We start from the raw sequence: 22,500 nt of genomic DNA, 5'->3' as shown, positions 1-22,500 counted from the left end.
TTGCACTTTTACATTTTAACTACTGGGTACAAATGGAAATTTAAGTACCGCTATTTTTCCCCGGCCACAGAGACGAGGTTGTATTGACTTCGTGTGAGTGTTTTCGTTCTTCTAGTTATCCTTCACAGCACACAGTCCCAAAATACTGCCCGTCTCCTGGAGCCGATCTTGTCAAAATAACAGTAGAGGGACTTTTATGTTCGTGAACCGTGAACCTCTCTCTCTCTCTCTCTCTCTCTCTCTCTCTCTCTCTCTCTCTCTCTCTCTCTCATCTCTTTTCTCTCTCTCTCTCTCTCTCTCTCTCTCTCTCTCTCTCTCTCTCTCTCTCTCTCTCTCTCTCTCTCTCTCTCTCTCTCATATTGACATATTCATTTATAGAACAAGAAGAAACACACACACACACACACACACACACACACACACACACACACACACACACACACACACACACACACATATATATATATATATACACATATATATATACTAGAGGAATACCCGGCTTCGCCGGGGTGAATCGCGAGACAGAGTCAGACAGCGTGGCGGTTCATCACAATCACCTCTGCAGGCGAAGTCCTGTCAAACGGGATTGAGAATTTTAGAGCTTATTTCTTAGCCCTATATTATCTGTTGTGGCTTCTCAAATGCCAGAACATACAGACAGACAAAAGCCGCTAGACCCCATCACAAACAGAACTCTACAATCCACAGGTTTTTTCCCACACACACACACAAACACACACACACACAGATAAGCCGTATATATATATGTATAGGTTACAACACGAGTGGTTTTTTATATGGCTTGTATTTCAGTCAAGACCCAGCGGATGAATATCATCGGGAGACACGAGCCTCTGGCGAGTGGCTCTCGATTGATATTCCCGCTGGGTCTTGACTGAAATACAAGCCATATAAAAAACCACGAGTGTTGTAATCTGTATATCCCATTCTACCATCAAACACAAAGTGTAGACTACTAGCGGCACTGTTGCGATCTGTGCAGGGTAAAACTGTTGCCAGCGAGACTTAGCCCTTTTGCAACCTTAAACTAAGTGACCGTCGCTGAAAAATAAAACGAATGAGTGCATCGATAAGTACGCGGTAACACTACTTTCAGACCATTTAAAAGCTTTAAGTAAAGGTTCATAAGTTGCAAGAAAGTAATGAAGTCGAATAGAAATTAATTTAGTTGAAGCGCACAATTCTTTTGTTTTGCGTTTCAGGTCGGCAGAACGGGCGAAACGGGTTTGGGACCCATTTGGCTTACTCGATTCAGAATCGATTCCACGTTGTTTTTCTCGAACGTGTGTAATTAGGCTTATTGACAGAGAAGCAAATTTTAGGGAACAAATATGTAGGTTTAGATTTAACCATTTGCTCCCTATTTGAAATGTATCTACGTGATAAACTGTTTTGCGAGTGTGTTTGCATGGATGAACTTAAACTGGTATGGTGTGAGGAAAACGCGACCGACACGTCTGTCACCGCCGATTGATTGCATTTTGAAGGAATATGACTGGATTACGGAAAAATATGTGGACTTACTGCAGAGCCAGGCAAAAGAGTAGACTTGCTCGCAAAACACGTGAAACAGCCGATGTTTGATAGCTGAAGGCGCACACCAAAACACACTACCGACAGATTCTCAAAAGTCGTCTGCTAACGATGCAAGGGGAGGGTACTCGTGTTTTTGTTTTGGTTCGCTAGCATCTGGTTATCTTGTAAGTTGAATGTTCGTTTTTTTCGACCTGCATTGCTTTCATAATGAAAGAAACTTTTGCTTATTGCATCTCATACATCCGATCAGTTCTGAGATTCATTTTTGCGTGCAACTGATATGGTTTTCTGAACCGTGCAATACGATTTTAGAACTTCATAGAAATGTGTCACATTGTTCGGCGCGAGGTCAAAGGTCGGGAGGAAAGTAGTCCTTTGCCCAAATCGGAATCTGCACTATCATATATTTTTTGGAGTCCATGATGTATTTATTGAGCTATAAAAATACAACATATATACCCATACTGAAGTAACAGAGACAAAGAAGGGAGGTCATGGGATATATATATATATATATGTATATCTATCTCTATAAATATATAGAGATAGGTGAGAGTGTATTTTTCGCGTGGCTATAAATTGATTCGACCTTTTCACTTTGACAGTAAGAACAACTTACGGGTGCAAGGGAAGCGTTCTGGACAGCGCAGTGACATTCTAAACATAGTTACTCAGAAACGGGAATTTGGGGTGAACGGCGCGAGACAGAGACAGACAGCGTGGCGGTTCACCACAATCACCTTTGAAGGCGAAGTCCTGTCAAACGGGATTGAGAATTTTAGAGCTTATTTCTTAGCCCTATATTATCTGCTGTGGCTTCTCACATGCCAGAACATACAGACAGACAAAAGCCGCTAGACCACATCACAAACAGAACTCTACAATACACAGGTTTTTGCCCACACACACACACAAACACACACACACACAGAGAAGCCGTATATATATATGCATATCTGTATCTATAAATATATAGAGATAGGTGAGAGTGTATTTTTCGCGTGGCTATAAATTGATTCGACCTTTTCACTTTGACAGTAAGAACAACTTACGGGTGCAAGGGAAGCGTTGTGGACAGCGCAGTGGACAGCGCAGTGACATTCTAAAAATAGTAATAGTAACTTACACACGGGAAAGCCACACGAAGGAAGGGAGATAAACGCCAAACACTGGAGAAGATAAGGAAGAGTTACTTATAATGGTGAAATGAACACAAAAACCCAAATCAGTTCAGCGCTGCGCGCTGAGAGCACGTGTTGAAATATCTCATCGATGATATTGTTTCCGGGGTGTAGCTGAATACGGTGTCCAAATTTGAAAAAGATCCACCGAGAACTTTGGCGTTGTGATGTGGTGTAGCGGCTATGGTGTGTCGGTATGGGGGCCCGGGTAGCTGAGGTGGAACCAAAATAGCTGAGGTGGAACCAAAATCGGTTCAGCGCTGCGCGCTGAGAGCACGTGTTGAAATATCTCATCGATGAGGTTGTGTCCGGGGTCTCTCTGAATAAGCCCACCAAATTTGAAGCAGATCCATCGAGAACTTTGGCCGTGCATGGCGAATACACAAATACACAAATACACAGATACACAGACACACAGACACACACACAGACACAAGTCGTATATATATATATATATATATATATATATATATATATACACACACACACACCTTTCAATTCGTTGTCATACTACTACAGTCACCAGCCCTATCCACAATAGCCCTTAGCGACCCCAAGCATAACAATAAATTATCCCAAACCCTCGACCCGTGCGAGTTGTTCCACAGTACCCTGCAGAATGTCGAAGCCAGAATTTGTCTTCATTCTTGTTCGCCGCTCTGCCTGCGAGTCATCAGGTCAATTTGCATTGTTTTGCCCATTCTTTGGCGCCGATAGTCCAGCAGCCACGGGCAAAGAGGTGTGGTTTTGCTTAGCCTTCCCTGAAACATTGAGAAACAAGCGAGAACGAAAATGCGGTATTGTTGAAGGAATCGGAGAAAGTAACCGACGAAAGTCAGATGCAAACAACGTTTGTTTTCTCTTTCTTGCGTGACTGAGAAAGTAAGATCGAGGTCGGTAGGTACTGGTAGGTAGGTCTCCTGTTTGTTTTCTTTCTGTCTTTATCTTCTTGGATGTCTGTTTCAGCCTGTGTTGGTTGAGATTAGCCAGGTCTGGTTCTCAGTCGGTTCGGAGAGGATACAAGGTTTTCCTTAGGGACTTTGATTATCTATGTCTTCCCACGACGGCGTCCTTTTTCAACATCACTTTGTGTTTTCAAGTATTTGTTCCTACCCGGTTCTTGTATTAAAAACAATAATCCCATACGACGACTTCAATGTCTGACTGCTGGAAGCATTCCCTCAAACTGTTCCGCTGATTCATAAACGGATATTCGTCACTGACTTTCTGTCACGGTTTAAACCATGCCTTTTACAATTTCTCTCTCCTTATAGATTTAAAGATGAACGCTTGATCATTTTTGCATTAAAATATGCTGACGTTGTCCGAACACTAGCTCATAATCTCAAAAAATAGAGCAAACATTTTAATTTCCAAATGTAACGCCCACACACACAACGCACATCATCCGAAATTAAAATACAGAAGAAAGAAAATCGTTTCACAGAAAACGCGGTTCTAGTATGGAAATTGCAACATGTGCAACATGCCAAATAAATACCTGGAATAAAAGGGAAAACGAGAGAGAGTAAGAGAGAGAGAGAGAGATGGGTAGAGAGGTAGAGAGAGAGAGAAAGAAAGAAAAAGAGAGAGAGAAAGAGACAGAGAGATAGACAGACGGAGATACAGAGGGAGGGATGACGGGTAATAACAGATAAAGATGGGATCAAGAGAGGAGGTAGAGAGAGAGACGCACACATATGCAGAGAGAGAGACAGAGAGAAATAGAGAGAGAGCGAATAATAAAGAAGAGGGATGGTGGGTGAATGCCAACGACAGAAAGAACATTGCCTATCGCAGGGGTGACAAAAAAAAGGCCATAGAATATGTGGCATTGATTTTCCCGTCATCAGAGATTGCTTCCCGATGCTCCGCAGCATATTCTTTGCCCTTGCTTTTCTCTCCGCTGCAGTGCTATTCGGCTTTTTCTAAGGCTGCTCAATTTCGCCATTACTATCCTTACAGTGCCTGCATTTCCATGCGAGGGAACAGGGGGAGAAGCATGGGGAAAGTGAGTGGAGGATAAGAAGCATGCGTGTACACATAAATAGGAGAAAGTGTGGGGGTCAAAGTAAAATTGATAAAAAGTCAATTTTGATTCTTCGCTATATTATGGACTGTTTCTGTTTTATGGGATGTTCCAGTTATGTGTATGCCATTATTCATGAATGAATAGCAGTTTGGATTGCAAGAGTAGCTCAAGTTCCGGCACATACGTTTTCGGATAGCAGGGAACCGGGTTTTTTATTATTTTTATTTTTATTATTGCGAGAGATATTTGCATCACCAGACGCATTGTTGTACTCATGGCTGTCCAAAAACGAGTGTATTGTTCACTAGGTTTTCTTCTTCTTCTTCTGAAATTCGAGCTAATTTGCTATTGGCAGTAGGTGTATGCATATGTTATAAAACACCAAGTTTCAATGCCACTTAATTATTAATTAACAAATCCTGATACGTATTGCAATAGGTTCGAAAGTTCAACGCTCGCACATGATGTGGGACCTCACAATTATTAAACCTGCCAGCGACCCTGCATTTGTTGTAACCTTATCCTCATCGATCGAGTCAGTATGATCCAGAGGGGAAAATGGCCAATGCTGAACACTGCTGCGTCAATGGCTGTTTGTGTCCCTTGGGTCAAGAAAGATCCCCCCACCTTTCCCGCAATCATTGTTGATTTTTGCCCAGTCAATTACCATGCTGCTTCAGGGGGCGTTAAGGACAATATTGTCGTGGCAAATAGTTGTGGTGCAGGTCTATAGAATGCAGCGTATTAAAAAAAGTGTATTAGCATGCGCAGTCAGTGTTGGGGGCACGTGGACTGAGAACGACAACCATTCATTCTATAAGTGTATTACTGGTTTGTCCTACTCTGACAATCGAGCTGTGTTGATTTTCTTTTTTTCTTTTTTTTCTTCTTCTGTAAGTTTATGTATTTCTATACGATGAGAACAAATTGGCTACGAACTTCCCTAAATGTATCGAGTAACGATCGAGCTGAAGTCGCATAACTTTTCTTTTGAATTATGTCCACAGAATGTTATTCACGGTCATAATGGCAGTACCAAGAGTATCAAGAGTATCTGGCAGCGAACCTGCATTCAATGTAACGTTACCCTGCTGGCGAGTATGTAGAAAAGCCAAGCACACTGCTGTGTCAATGTAACGTTACCCGGCTGGCGAGTAAGTAGAAAAGCCAAGCACACTGCTGTGTCAATGTAACGTTACCCTGCTGGCGAGTATGTAGAAAAGCCAAGCACACTCCTGTGTCAATGGCTGTTTGGGTCTATGGGGTCCTTTGGGTCAAGATCGCTTACCACCTTTTCCACAATCATTGTGGATTTTTGCCCAGTCAATTACCATGCCGCTTCAGTGCGACGTCAAGGACAATATTGTCGTGGCAAATATTTGTGATGCAGTTTGATCCTATGGGGATTTATTACGGAGCCTGTGCAGCGCCATATAACAAGTTGTCCCCTTCTTTCCTCCTGGAATTTGCTTGGTGTGTTTGCATCTTTTCCACTTTACTGGTCTTCCCAATGTATTTGTACTTTGTAGGAGTTTGGGCAGAAGCTGATACTGGTATTTGCTGTATGGTGGTGATGGCTAGAGTTTGCTTGGATCAGTCCTGGGTTGGCATATCCTTCGTTTCTTTGAATTCCACGCCTTGGACGTGTACTGAGCGTGTTGACTCCGAGAGGTCTGATAGATACAAAGAAGTGTATATATACACAAGTAGGAGAGGAAGAGAGAGAGAGAGAGAGAGAGAGAGAGAGAGAGAGAGAGAGAGAGAGAGAGAGAGAGAGAGAGAGAGAGAGAGAGAGAGAGAGAGAGAGAGAGTAGGGGGCTTATGCGGAACTGGTCTTCTGAATCGAGCAAAGAATAAAAGGCATACGACTGACATTAATCAAACCAACTTCATAAGCGCAGTGCTTTAAAGATGTCCATGTTATATAGTGCTATATGTTTTATGTAAAATCAATGTCTTGTTTGTATTATTGTTATGTACCACCCCTGAATTTCTCTATGAGATAATAAAGTATTCTTATTCTTATTCTTATTCTTATTCCACAATAAAACATGAACAAATTCGCGATAAACAAAATGGCCAAGTTTTCCCCACTACATGTCCTCTGAGAAGCGAACAGGTCAAGTGCATGACTTTTTCTCATTCCCCATTGTTTTTTAAGAAGAAGCCTATCACCTGCTTAGTTTCTCATGTCAACAATGTCTCTCCATATGTGTGCAGGCAAGGACGATAAGGCGTGGAGCATGTACGTGGACGACAAGCGCTCCTGGTTCATCCACCGCGACGAGCACACCAACCGCACGGACGGCGGCATCAAGCGAGGCTCCGTCATCGGGATGCTCCTAGATTTGAACCAGCACACTCTCAGCTACTTCATCAACGAGGTCCCGCACGGCCCCATCGCCTTCACGGACCTCCACGGGGTGTTCTTCCCGGCCGTCAGCATTAACCGCAACGTTCAGGTCACCCTGCGGACGGGGCTGGAGCCTCCCATGGAAAGCGAGCCCAGCGAGAGTGACGAGGAATGATCAGAGTAGAAAAGCGTTTCTTTGTCCAACGTTCTGAACGAGCAACAGGACGTTCAGTTTAAGTAAAGCTTTCTTCTCACAACGTTCTAATAAAGCGAAGAATGCACTGATCATGTACAGCTTTCTACTGACAACGTTCTGACGAAGGGAAGAATGCACTGATCATGTACAGCTTTCTACTGACAACGTTCTGACGAAGGGAAGAATGCACTGATCATGTACAGCTTTCTACTGACAACGTTCTGACGAAGGGAAGAATGCACTGATCATGTACAGCTTTCTTCTCACAACGTTCTAATAAAGCGAAGAATGCACTGATCATGTACAGCTTTCTACTGACAACGTTCTGACGAAGGGAAGAATTTTCTTATCAAGAGGAGCGTTTTACTGACAAAGATCTCACGAAGCGAAGAATTTTCTTATCAAGGGTAGCGTTTTACTGACAACGTTCTGACAAAGCGAAGAATGTTCTGATCAAGGGGAGCTTTCCGCTGACTACGTTCTGACAAAGCTAAGAATGTTCTGATCAAGGTGAGCTTTCGGCTGACAACGTTCTTTCGAAACGACGAGCATGTTCTGATCGAGCGGAACGCTTCACTGACAATGCTCCGAGCTATGGGTGCATCAAAGAACATTAGCCGTCGCTGTGTGACACGTAGAGAAAGACTTGGTCTCTCACAATGTACTTAATGTTTTGATCTGCTGACAGTGTCAGGTCTCAAAACCAGCTTGGCTAGGATCTCTCATCGGAAGCTAGCCCAACAAGACCTACAAGGAATAACGCGGGAAGAGTGGTGGTGAAACGGACGTGTTTTTTCTGTTGTGAGGACAATGCTCTGGGTGAATGAATCGTAGGATTGACCTTTTGTCTCTTGACCACGCTCTACCCTCGGTTGCTAACGGGAGAGTGACCCCGTAAAAAGCACGGTGATGATTTGTGTCTCCTGGTATTCAGGAACCAATGCAGAATACCCCAAGAGACAGTTAACTTGGTGAGGCGGATAAGAAGTAACGTGTTTGCATGTGTATAGGCAATATATATGCATCTCATGCAGATGTGTCATCTTTTCTCCTTGCATTCACATCAGCATTCAGGACCAGAGCCTGTTCTCTGAAACTACTGACTTAACAGCCTGCGTTGGTTGTCTCCCTTGTGATTCTGACAGTGTGCTCTATGTGTTTCTTGCTGAGACTCAAAGGACTGAGCTTGAACCAACAACCAGCTCAAGGTCAGGGGAAAGCTAGATTTGTGGATACTGATGATTGATGGACATTTTTTGATGCGGTTTTCTGTGTCTGTTCTCAAGGATATCAAGATAAACTGTGTTCTGGAATACGCAGAGTACAGTGTTTGACTTGCGTTAGAAAGGGCCAAAGGCACAAACTCTAGTTTCTTCAGATGTGGACAGGATGTCTATTATGACAATGTTGACGAGGCCGTAAGTGCATGCACAGAGACTGTATTCTGCTTCAGATTAACCTATATTTATGTCACATTTTGCTCTGGATAAACAAATCTCATCTGATTCTGAGAAAATGCGACGACTTGGCAGTTGAACGACGTACTCTTTACCTTGCAAATCTGCAACCTCAGGGACATTTACGACCTCCCCTGTCTTGCAAAGGTCAGCAAGAAAGAAAACAAAACGCTTCTCTCAGACTCTTCAAATCCTTGATCCCTCCGACCACAATACATAAGTCTTCAGTGACACATAACGGCAGGCTGCCAGGAAACGACAGCGGGAAATAAGAACTGTGCTCTCAGACTCATCAGAACCTTGATCTCTACGACCACAACACATAAGTCAAGGGTAACACATAACGGAAGACTGCTGGCAGTAGACGCTCTTTGCTGGGAGCTCGCTTGGGGCTGATTTGTCCCTAATGTGGGGAGCGGTCTGGTCTCGAGCAGCAAAGACTGACGGATGGAGTTTTAATGGCATCGGTCTTTCAGCACCTGAGAGGAGAGATACCTCGCCGGCATATATACAGGCTTGTAGTGATGTATTTTCTCTTTTATCACACACGTACTTGACAACGAGAGGACCATACTTACTCTGATTGTGGGTTTCTAATGGAGTGATGATCGATATAGTGTGTAGAAAAAAGGAGAATTTCCTTTGAGAATTTATCTCATATCAGAATTCTCCTTCCTATAAGTACTTGCATTCGCTGTATATCTTTGTGTGGAATTATTATGTAACTGTATGGATCTTATTTTGGGTTTTACTGCAAGACTCGACAAAGATAGTGCGTATGTGTCGTGAGTTTGGCAATTCTGCTTTATGGTGTTTAATGAAGGACGTTTTTATTACAAATCAAACAGTCTGGGCAGTTATTTCAAACGTGTGCATCATATTTAACTGTTGAGTGAGAATGTTTTATAAGAAAAAGTAGACTAACTGTGATTCACTTCTGAAGTAGACAGGTACATGGACTATTTTATTGTTTGAAAGGAGAACCGCTACGGTGCTCTGTATCTGGCTGTGTCCGAACGGATGGTCGTGTGCTAAACAATATGGGTCCACAGCCGCGACAGAGCATTGTTCGGAGCATTGACAAAACAGTGCAGAAGACATTCATTGCTTCTTGTTCATTGAAACGTTTAAACGAGGTGTGTGTGTCAAATGATTCATAAACGACAAACGGCTTTGTGAGAAAAACCACGTCTCAAGTTTGTCGCCTGTACTGGAAAGCCAGTGACAGCTGTAGTAACGAAGATAAATTAGACAGCGTCGACCTTATGGCCATCAAACATACGACGACAAGAGCCACTTCTGGAACACACGCTCGTATAAAACACTTGAAAGGTCTGGCACGAGGCAAGGATTAGACCAAAATCAATCAAAACGACAAGATTAGCCTCACAGTGACCTCAAAGCGTGAATAGGCTCGTGATCTCCGGGTGGATGATTGTGTTTTCATTCAGGGATTAGACCAAAATCACTCAAAACGACACAAGATTAGCCTCGCCGCGCCCTCATGGTGCGAACTGTCTCGTGATCCCTGGGAGGATGATTGTGTTTTCGATCAGATCAGGTATCCCCGACACATCCAGTCGTGTAGAGCAAGCGTTGATGGATTGACCTGTTTGCTTTCCCTTGGCGTGTCACTGTGGAAAGCCGATTCTGGTTTTAGAAACTTACAGTCTGTCAAGGGGGGGAGGGTCCGGTCGTGTTCACCCCTCAGTCAACTCCTGGCTTGGACCATGGTACCATTGTTCTCAACTAAAAGCGAAACGATGTTCACCGCGATCTCTTAACGACTTCGGCCCTGAGGACTGTGTGTTTAAACCCTTTCGGGTTGATCGCCCCGGCATCGGTTGTAGACTGACAATTTATTAGACTTGATGTAATGGCTGAGTGAGCACTTTATTGGACTTGTTGTAATGGCTGAGTGGACACTTTATATTGGACTTGGATAGCGCTGACTCTGGTTTCTGCTATATTTATTTTTTGTGGGCAAAAAAATCTCAAGTGTACATACAGTTTATTTCGCGCATGTGTTTGGGTTTGTTTGTGTTTCTGACGTAGCTACAAGTTTCTTTGGGCTGTCGTACCTCAGCGCATTAGGTAGGGAGATTGGATGCATGCCTGATTTAAAAAGTTGACACTGCTTTGTTATAAAGTTCATTGAAGAAATGTTTGACTCATTAAATCTATAAACAATATGTGAGGGCGGATTGGGAGGGCTAGACTGCAAATACGGATAGTTTCTACATGTACAATTTGTTGCATTTCTGCGCTAACCTGTTGAATTGTTTTTCTTTTGTGTCAATGTGGTTTTTTGTGCAAAAGAGTGGGTTGCCCTTGACCTTACTAACCTATTTTTGAGTAGCCAACTTGTTATTTATATTGTGCTGCATATTCATAGAAACAGTTTTATTAAAACAAATCGACCAAAACAAATCTTTACGGTTTTTTTTCTCTGTTGTTGTCAATTGCTAGGATAACAAATTGTACCCTCAGATCTAACAGGATCCCGGGCCTAACAAGCACAAGAATTAATCGTGTTAGGCCCGGGGTGTTGTTTACAATTTGAACAACATTGGCTTAAGAATATCCCGCTCTATCCAGCTATCACACTCATGGGAATTCTCACACACACAATCCAGCTATCACACTCATGGGAATTCTCTCTCACACACACACACACACACACACACACACACAACACACGTTGCTGCTAAGTTACCAACTTGCTGCCCCCTGACACCTCCCCCCCTTCAACCACCTTCCTCCTCCAGCACCTCCTCCAGCACCACCACCACCACCACCACCACCACCAGTTTTTCTGGAAGGTCGTGACAACCATCCAATCCCCTCTGTCGTACATCATGTGATACAGGGGGAGGTTTAATTAACGCACTGTGAACGGCATGCAGAGCACCCTCTACATCAAGCCATCGGAAATGCAACGTCCTCTTGACCTTCCCCCTTGGCTTTCCACTGTCAGTCGTTTGCACTCTCTGTCTCTCTGTTTCTCTGGCTCTGTCTGGTTCTCTCTGTCTCTCCTTTTCTCTGTCTATCTTTTTCTCTGTCTCTGTCTGGTTCTCTCTCACTCTGTCTCTTTACTCTCTCTCTCTCTCTCTCTCTCTCTCTCTCTCTCTCTCTCTCTCTCTCTCTCTCTCTCTCTCTCTCTCTCTCTCTCTCTCTCTCTATCTCTCCCCTTCTCTCTTTCTCTCTCTCCCTCTGTGTCTGTCTTTATTCAAACTGTTGTTATCTCTCTCTCTCTCTCTCTCTCTCTCTCTCTCTCTCTCTCCATCTCTCTCTCTCTCTCTCTTTCTATCTCTCCCCTTCTCTCTTTCTCTCTCTCCCTCTGTGTCTGTCTTTATTCAAACTGTTTATCTCTCTCTCTCTCTCTCTCTCTCTCTCTCTCTCTCTCTCTCTCTCTCTCTCTCTCTCTCTCTCCCCCCCCCCCCCCACTCCCCCCAACTACTCTGTCTGTCTCTGCATTGCATACCCTATCTGCCACTCGCTGGTGTGCAGAGAAAGAGAGAGAGCTATATCGATCCCCTTCTATGGTATTCACCCAGATTAGCACTGGGGAAGGGGTGAGGGAGGGTAGCGTGGGGGTTGGGGGGGATGCACGAGGGAAAAGCAGGGTCGGAAGTGTTGAGTGGGGGAGGAGATGTAGGGTGAAGAGGGAGTGCACGTATGTGGTTGTGGGGGGAAGGGTGGTCGAGGAGCAGAGGTCCAAAACGAGTGGATTATAGGTTGGGGACATTTCTGTACTGACGCACGAGTAGACGTTATGATTATGTCCCTGCAAGTTCAAATCTTGATAAGGGTTTAGTGGCAGTTCTTTGCCATTTCATCAGCTTTCTTTCTTTCTTTTCTTTATTTGGTGTTTAACGTCGTTTTCAACCACGAAGGTTATATCGCGACGGATTTCTTCAGCAGACAGTGTAGGTCTCCGAAAGTTCAAGAATATGTGGGGTACATGTACCGGGCAAATGGATGACATTAGCAGACAGAGTATGTATTTGTAAGTCAATTAGGGTGGGGATGTAGCTCAGTCGGTAGCGCGCTGGATTTGTATCCAGTTGGCCGCTGTCAGCGTGAGTTCGTCCCCACGTTCGGCGAGAGATTTATTTCTCAGAGTCAACTTTGTGTGCAGACTCTCCTCGGTGTCCGAACACCCCCCGTGTGTACACGCAAGCACAAGACCAAGTGCGCACGAAAAAAGATCCTTTAATCCATGTCAGAGTTCGGTGGGTTATAGAAACACGAAAATACCCAGCATGCTTCCTCCAAAAACGGCGTATGGCTGCCTAAATGGCGGGGTAAAAAAACGGTCATACACGTAAAATTCCACTCGTGCAAAAAACACGAGTGTACGTGGGAGTTTCAGCCCACGAACGCAGAAGAAGAAGAAGAAGAAGAAGTAAGTCAATTAATAGTGGTACATGATCCGCAGACTTCCTTGATCCTCGAAGAGTTAAAGGTGCACTAGTGTTGCTGAACGTTGTACTGTAGTTGTCTTATTAACATAATGGGGACGAGCCTTGATGTGTCGAGTTGGAGGGGGCTATGATTATGTATTTAATGGGAGAGAGAGTCCCATGAAAGTAGAAGTATTGGCATTACGTTACTATAACAGCAGCAGATCATGTGTGTCTTTAAAGTTATAAGGTAAAGTCTTTCTGCAGACTGTTCTTCGCTATCCGCATTAGCTAGCACATTGCATGCGCGTAAATTGGGGAAGGTCGATACAAATGTAGAAAACGAGAAAAGCAGACGAGACCAGAGGTAACTAACATTCCTTGACTTTTACTTTTGCAGAAAATGTATGTCTTTGATAGTTTCAAGGCACACTCCTTCTTGTGAGAACAGTTCGACTCACCATCTCAGATTAAGGCAGACCGGCACGGTTGGCCTAGAGGTAAGGCGTCCGCCCCGTGATCGGCAGGTCGTGGGTTCGAACCCCGGCCGGGTCATACCTAAGACTTTAAAATTGGCAATCTAGTGGCTGCTCCGCCTGGCGTCTGGCATTATGTTTTGTTTGTTGTGTGTTTGCTTAACGCCCAGCCGACCACGAAGGGCCATATCAGGGCGGTGCTGCTTTGAAATATAACGTGCGCCACACACAAGACAGAAGTCGCAGCACAGGCTTCATGTCTCACCCAGTCACATTATTCTGACACCGGACCAACCAGTCCTAGCACTAACCCCGTAATGCCAGACGCCAGGCGGAGCAGCCACTAGATTGCCAATTTTAAAGTCTTAGGTATGACCCGGCCGGGGTTCGAACCCACGACCTCCCGCTCATGCTCACTGGGCGGACGCCTTACCACTAGGCCACCGTGTTGCGGTTCTGGCATTATGGTGTTAGTGCTAGGACTGATTGGTCCGGTGTCAGAATAATGTGACTGGGTGAGACATGAAGCCCGTGCTGCGACTTCTGTCTTGTGTGTGGCGCACGTTATATGTCAAAGCAGCACCGCCCTGATATGGCCCTTCGTGGTCGGCTGGGCGTTAAGCAAACAAACAAAAGATTAAGGCAGGCTTTCACATGGGATACGACCATCCCAAGCTTGTGTTCAAGTGGATGAATGGTCATCATCTCATGTAAAAGCCTGGCCAGATGGCGAGCCAAACTCGTTTCACGGGAAGTAGTATGCCTTTAAGATAAGAGTCCTCGTGCAGGTTGTCCTAGGGAAGGCGTCCTTATTAATACAAAGGACGTGTGTAAAGTGGTTACGTTTGATATGGCTAAGACAGAGAAAGAGGGCAGATCAGTGGTTACTGACATTGCTGTTCTGTAACATCAGCAGACATTCTAAAGGGTTACGCTATGAAAGTTTTGGTGAAGATCGTCTCGTTGTGTTCTTAGTATCCCAAGGAATATGCTTAATTTGCAGAAGGGCAAGACAAAAAAAGAGGTTGAGATTAAAAGAGAAGGCTTGATTTTCAGTTAACGTTCCTGTCGACTATACACTTTTACTTATTGAAATGTACATTAAAGTTGCCCACAGCTTTGATTTCTATAGCTCTTTAAGTTATTGACCTACGTACCCCCTGTACACTTTACGTATATATATTCACAAGGACCCTGTTGAGCAGACTGAGGATACAGAGAGAGGTAGAACTGGATCGGTACCATGTAACTGTATTAAGTCCACCATGTTGATTCCTTTAATGTCTTAATTGTTCCACGCCTGGTAGATCTCTTGATACTGTTGTACACTATCCACCCCGAACCCGTTAGAACTCCTCAGAGCTTTTCGGAATCTGTATGGTCGGAGCTCGCTCCAAGGTGTCGATGGCATTCTGGCGTTATTTCATTCGACAGCGAGGTTGGTGTCTTTTAAGCTTTTTGTCCTTGGCTTTGAAAACAGCCATTGACCTAACCATAGATGCTCGGATCTACTCGGCTTAGCCGTTATAATCCCAGGAGAAGGTTGCAATTGAGCTTGTGTAGGTGGGAGAGGGGATGGGGAGGGGGGGAGGAGGGAGAGGGTGGAGGAAGGAAGGGGAGGGGGGGGGGTGGAGGTAAAGTGTAGACAAGAAGGGATAGAAGGTCGCTGACACCCCTGTCTTTTTCAGTTAACTTTCCTGTCGACGTCTTTAAAGTTTTAAAAGCACTCGCGTGTTGGTGCATTAGCCCACCGTGTTATCTTTGAAAGTTGAGGTACTTGAAGGGAGGAGAGCTATTGATCTTCGTGTACTTTGTCTATCGAGGTCCTAATTAAATCAAGAGGAGTAGGTGTATTCGTAGGATAAAGTGTGTGGGGAGGGGGGGGGGCGGTAGAGATCGATTAAGAACAGTGGGTGGTTCAGATTAGTGGAGATCATTCTGTTTTGAAGACGAACGACCTCAGGAGAAGCACTCTTGGCATGTTTGTTGTCTGAACAGCAAACGTAAAAACATTGTTGTCTTCTAAAGATGCAACAAATACATTATAAGGTGATAAAAAAACCTTTCAAATTAGAGTCATTGACTCGAACGGATTGATAGAGCCCAACAAAAACAATTCCTTATCAGTCACACAAAAATAGCTTCAAAAAGTGTTATGCATATCGGTGCAAGTATTAGTCAGCTAAATCCCGATTTCCAAAACGAAGGGTTTACGGAGAGGCTGATGCGAGAATTTAAAGAAAAGTACAAAAAGAAGGCATGCCCTTTTAGCTGGACGTGTAAATCAACACGATGGCAACAGATTTCTTTTTTTACATACTTTTCCCGATTTCAAACTCTGTAACGATAAGCCATGAGGAGTTAAAAGTCTCAACATAATTTCCCCGTAGGTTAGACAAAAAACACAAAAATGCACGTGTACCTGTCATACACCTGACACATCGTACCTGGGTGAAACCCGAACCCTGCAGCGGGGAAAGCTCACGAAACCTTACATGGTACGATGTTGATGGACGTCAGCAAAGTCGTTGGAGCAGAAAGGGGCTTCCATCCCGCTGTCAAGAACTTCAGAGCCGTGCTCGGCGCCGGCCTGAAAACATGATGAAATATCCCCCTTCCCCCAACCTCCCTCCCTCCTACCTAGACCCGTCAGTAGTTCCTGCAGAACGCTATACCTGTCTCCCTCCCTCTTTCTTATCCTGTGATCTTGTCGGACAAAACACCTACATATGCTGCTGTTCATCCCTGGTGCTGTTCCTGTGTAGGTGTATCATAAGAGCAAATCTTACTTAGTTTGCGAGACAGGTAACAGAAAAAGATGGTTACAAAAGAATCAAGGGAAAAAAAAGGTAGAAGAAAAGGGAGATACCAAAGTAGACTAAAACTGAGTAGGAAGGTTCGTCGTAAGAAGCAAAGATTATGGGTGAGCTAGTACGCTGGGAAGAAGTTATTTTGTGCTCGATTTTGGAGTTGCAATTTTTGCTGTGCTAGCGCGTTGTTGTTCTCCCTGCATGATGCTCGTTTAACGAAGTGAACCTTTCTTGTCTCTGAGATGTACACACACACACATACACACACACACACACACACACACACACACACACACACACACACACACACACACACACACACACACACACACACACACACACACACATACACACACCAAAACTCCTCCCCCGTCCCTCACCTACACACACAAGGACATGCATTCCTCTTGCATCTCAGGGGCCAGTTTCATAAGATAGCAGTGACCCGGCGATTCACCACAGCCGATCGACTGTCAGTTGGTTCACTGCTATCTTATGAAACTGGCCCTTTTGCATCAATGGCCAAAGTCTGCATCGTATCAGTAGGGAATGCCGCAAACCGAATACGCCGAAATGGCAACGCTCAAAAGCAGCAAAATCATGTTGACAGAGGACGAACCCTGCATTACTATTCACGATTCAATACTTTTATATTCGATGTGAAGTAAAGAAAAGACGCCCGGACGGATCATTCGTGCCAACATTTGACGTCACTGCTGCTGACGTCACTGCTGTTAATCAACTGCGCAGCAGGCCCATGGTATTTTGGTGTTTTTGAAAGCTTTAGGCTACAGATTGTCCTGTGCTCTATAATCAGTTTACAAAAACAGGCGTTGTTGGGGCTGATTATACGCTTGTTGGTAACACAGACGTAATTGCGCACACAGACAGGCACACACACACACACACACACACACACACACACACACACACACACACACACACACACACACACACACTCCATATCCATAACCATCACCACAAACACCACCACCACCACCAACACACACACTATACCACCAGTCGCAAAATATCACACAAATCGCCGAAACCAAACCCTCAGAAACTATTCCATCCGAGATTACGGACCAATCTTACAGCGAACTCTGGTTACGACATACGAGTACAATTTTTACTCGAAGTGCCAGGAATGATTGTAAGGAGTGGGACGTTCCTTTCCACTCAGATTAGCTAGTGTATTACGACTCTGGTATATATCTTTTAACTGATACTGACTCTGGCACATTCCCCCACCCTTGTTCCCCTGGGTGACAGCGTGAGATCATAAAAGAGCGGAAGCAGAAAAGAAAGAAACAAAAAAAAAGAAAACAGAGATGCTAGACATGAAAAAAAACAAAAAAAACGTTGCGTGATTTATGCTGTCGCCTGCATCGAAAATCAGTCGAAACCAGGAAGAAAAAAATGTGAAACTAAAAAAAAAAAAAAAAAACCAAAGAAATATTGTTTTCTAGAAAGCGTGGTGGAATTCGATCGCCTGACATGAGCACTGAAATGTGAGCGTGTACCCTTCATTTTCTTCCTAATCTGTGTTCTACTTCTTAGACTTTGCCTTCTTGGCAAACCCTCACCCACCCACCAACTCTTCCGCCCACTCTGATTTTTTTCGATTGACCTACAAAGTCGTAATTGCTGCATCGCGTGACTGAAATAAAAGCTGAGTTGCACCCATGGCAGACCAGAGTGCTTGAAGACATGCTGAGTTTACGTCAACATTTATTTTTTTAACCAGAGTTTTATTCGTTTACTTAATGTAATAACAAGAACAATCATGACTATTCTAGGAAAAAGCAATTGTGTCTTTAGTGAACGTCTCTTCTCTTACATACCAGTGAGACAAATCTTAATCAATCTTTTCACACCAGTGCTGGTATCTAACCAATTAATTTGCTCCCCCGTTTCAGCACACGCACAAAAACACAAAACCTCACACATAAAAACATGAGTTCATCGTGCTATACCCCCCTCTCAGTCTCAGTTTTATCTCCGGACTCCCCGTTTCGTCCCTAATCTCGTTTGTGGCGAGATCCAGGTGGGTTTCTGCACGCGCCCAGGCAGCTGCGCGCGCACCGGTGGGTGATTTCGTCACGTAGGGGCGATCCTTAATTCCGCCGAGAGTCCCATTTGCTCGCCAGTAGCTGAGATTTATGCAGCAAGTAGGCCCGATTAAAAAAGAGAACCCTGGCACTGGCAGATAGAGCCGAGTACAGTAGAACCCACCTCTTAACTCCCTGATTTTAGATCTCATTCTCTCCCCCTCAACCCAAGCCCACTTATTTTGTACTTATTTTGAGCGGGGGTCGGGGGATTGGAGGGGGTGCCAGTTTGTTTGTTAGACTCCACTTTCACAGATTTTCCTGCCCATTGCTTCCGAAAGTTAACTTCAATTTTAAGACTTCATTTTTTCAGACCTGATTGTTCGTGGAGTTTGTGGGTCTCCAAAGGGAGGTTCCACTGTAGCAAAAAAGGAGGAAAACTCTTGGACGGGTTGTGGTTGAGAAGAGAAAAACAGAAGATGAAAACTGATAATCCGGAGCAGGGTTATTTCCTTAGTGGCGTTTCTGCCACCTCTTCCCCACCTAACCGCGCGATAAGATAGAGTCCGCTGAGTGTTTTGGCTAGCTCTGGATCAAGGGCGTTCACTGGCTTGTGTATAACCACTTTCTTATCTTTTCAGATCGTTTGGGGCAATGTCAGCTTCAGTTTCGACCTCTAAACCTGCATCGCTGTAGTGTTGTGTTTATTTTCTGAAATGAAGTATTATGTAAACTAGTGTCATGGAAAGTCGCATTCTAGATCTAAATCTTGGTCCTAGGGGATAGCAGCAACACGGGTTGAACAAGGGGCCATTGTTTTATGGGATAAGGTAGTATGGAGCACAGAATGTATCGCAGTGTATGGAACAAACAGTGTGGAATAAACGAGTGTAATGTCTGAGACTCGTTTTCCTGCCTTTATTTTCTGTACTTTTGTTGTTGTTAATGATTTTTAAATTATCAATGAAAGCAATTTGAATGTATGTATATGATGAAACACGTATAATTTATTTGGTTGTAAATAAGAGACCTGGTGTGTGTTATTACTTCGTATATAGCAACTTGTCGCAGCATAGGTATGTTATGTGTTCCTTGCCAAAAACAGTGTATATTACGACGTGTGTGAACAAATTGGCATATTGTACATTGTGTATGTATACTAAATTTAAAACAGTTTGACTTTTTTTGTTCATTGTCTTAGTCTGACTACAGTTCTTTATAAATGACTGGCTTGAAATGAGATTGCACAAAAGTTGTATAAAGGCAAATATTTATATTGCCGGGTTATATTATTTCGTGTGTTGATATTTGTTTGGCAACAGAGAAGGCGCGGGTGTGGGACATATTTATATAACACGCCGTTGCTGGTGCTTGTGTAATGCGTCACGTGACCATGACACGTGATGGGAATGTCTACTTATTTGCATTCGAGTCTTATCAGGGTGTCAGCCACATAGTTTGTTCTCCCTATCTTAAAGTCCTAAATAAATTGCTGGTGTTTCACAAGGGCACCTAGTTTTCTTTTCTTTGACAAGAAGCAGAAGTTTGGCTCTCTGCATTTTAGTATGTGTCCCCTGAATATCGATCTGTGTAACTGAACCTTTGTAGTACTTCAGCGATGACTCGTTTTTTGTTAAGCGCTCGGACGGTTCCTTGAGGAAGGAAAGGCGGTCAATTCTGCAAAAAGTATCCGAGTCCAAAACGTTTTACAGTTATTTTCTATAGTCTTCTTCCTCGCCTTTCCCTTCCTGTTCGTTTTTTTTATTAGATTATTTTCCTTCCTAATAGATTGTCCTAGATATTCATGTAATACAGAAAAAGACTCTTGAACCACTAAATCAAAATTCGTACAAAGCATATTCCGTGTACTTGCACATTTTTGTTTTGTTAGAGCTAGCTTTGGATGTCAGAACGTAATATGCCCATGTCTCATTTGTGTGTGTGGTTTATCTTACAAGTGTATGCTAGTGATTCTGTATGATGTGTTCATGCAGCGATGCTTTGTTCTGATCAATGTAAAACTGATAATAATGTATGCAGTTTCCATCTTGTCATGCTGTTAAAGTTGAACGGGGGTTTTGTGTGTGTGTGTGTGTTGTTTTACGATGTTCATAGATCTCGTACACATGTATACACAAACATACAGCTTGTTTGCTTCTGTACGACATTTGCGTTTGACCCTGACAAGAGTTCAACCCTCGTTATTCGCTATTAAGATAGTGTGCAATGGTATTATTAATTGAGGCATGGACTGACAGTGCTTTGCAGAGAAAAATGTTGCAGTCTTGTCCCTTTTTATTCCACTCTCCTCCTCCCCCCCCCCCCCCCAGGCCCTCTCTAGCTGACAAACGTAATTTCATGTGCATATATATTTGTTAATCAGGCCTCTGGGCTATTGCGCTTGCAGTTGAACTTTCGAGTGATTTTGGGTTTGTCTTTGTGGAAACTGCGTGTGCTCAGTTATATGCAATTTCGTGGCAGTAGAGAAGCATGTCATGCAGTTTGTAAAGTTTGACAAAGTTTAGTCGTCATGTTAGATTGAAAATGTGACTTAGAGGGTGATATTATAGTCTCTGATCTCACGTGGACGGCTTAGCTGATACGGTTTCAGTTTCAAATGTATAAATTATGCTGACTTTTTGTACTGCGAATGATTTAACACGAATATAAAACTCAAACTAATCACCAGTTTTGTGTACGATTCATTTACACCCACAGCGATTCTTTGTATAGACCTCATTAATATGTACCACGTGTTTGACTTTTGAATCGATAATCACATGCGCGTGAAACAGCTTCATGAATATATTGCCATTTCATAGCGTTCTTGAGATTGTCATCTTTGACAGAGATTTTATGGGAAATGTACTGCGCTCACATCAGTATCATGTGTATGGCATTATTATTGAGTGACAGTTGTCATCTAGGTCACAGGTTATTTATTCGTCATTCGCTCTGAATTCAAATTCAGTTCAGCTCATTCAGAACTTCATCTGCGGAGGAACACAAAATGCATAAAGAAGTAAACCATCGGTCTTCTGGCTGGTTCGTTAATTTACACCTTTTGGTCATCAGTCCTGTCAAGCATCATTATCATAATGTATTCATGGTTTGGTCACGTGACTTTTGCAATTTTGCATACGTACTGAAACCAAAATCAACAAGATCAAGATCAACAACCCCTTTCCCATACAAAATCAAGGACTGAAGGAGAAACTGGATGATTGTGTTGAATTGACTATTTTTGCAGGACCAAGAATTGTACGCTTTTGAGATTGAAACCAAGCACAACAACAATGAACCACTGACTTACTACGTATATGTATCTTGTAATGATTGACCGTGTTTCTTATAATGACCTGTTTTTGTTTTGTTTTCTTCTCTCAAAGTTAAATGAATTCAATAAAAGGGTTGATATAAACCTGTGCGTGAATGGTTGACGATCATGAGTGAATTGTGTGTGTGATCCTCTGTGTCACTCTGTCTCTCGGGCTGTCTCTGGCTGTCTGTCTGTCTATAGGTCTGTGTCTCTGTCTGTCTCTCTGTCTCTCGACCTCTGTCTCTGTCTCTCTCTGTCTCTCTCTCTCTGTCTGTCTGTCTGTCTCTCTCTCTCTCTCTCTCTCTCTCTCTCTCTCTCTCTCTCTCTCGCGCGCGCGCGCGCGCGCATAAAACACACACACACGCACACGCGCACACACGCACACGCGCACACGCGCACACGCGCACACACGCACGAACGCGCGCACGTACTTAAACAAGCACACACACACACACACACACACACACACACACACACGCACGCGCGTGCACGCACGCACACACACACACATACACGCGGACCAATGCACCAAAATAACCGAAGTTACATACTCACATACATTTATGAACATTAAGAAACGCAACATATTTGCAGCACGAGTTTGTTGAGAAAGAGCAGCAAACCTTCAAATAAGAATTCCTCCTCCTTAGAAAACA

At 43.7% G+C, this 22,500-nt stretch overlaps 1 protein-coding gene across 1 annotated transcript in view; it reads left to right on the top strand.

Annotated features, from left to right (window-relative positions):
- LOC138952560 (E3 ubiquitin-protein ligase TRIM9-like) overlaps positions 1-11,374 on the top strand; it is a 51,908-nt gene extending 40,534 nt beyond the window's left edge. The window contains exon 4 of the mRNA XM_070324247.1: positions 6,994-11,374. Within this exon, the coding sequence (XP_070180348.1) occupies positions 6,994-7,301 (308 nt within the window). The 3' untranslated portion in view covers positions 7,302-11,374. The remainder of the gene's footprint in view (positions 1-6,993) is intronic.
- Positions 11,375-22,500: the final 11,126 nt, after the last annotated feature.

The sequence above is a fragment of the Littorina saxatilis genome, linkage group LG17 (assembly GCF_037325665.1).
Source record: "Littorina saxatilis isolate snail1 linkage group LG17, US_GU_Lsax_2.0, whole genome shotgun sequence".
Taxonomy (NCBI): domain Eukaryota; kingdom Metazoa; phylum Mollusca; class Gastropoda; order Littorinimorpha; family Littorinidae; genus Littorina; species Littorina saxatilis.
The sequence above is the reverse complement of the archived record's forward strand: the minus strand, read 5'-3'. Positions and strand labels throughout refer to the sequence as shown.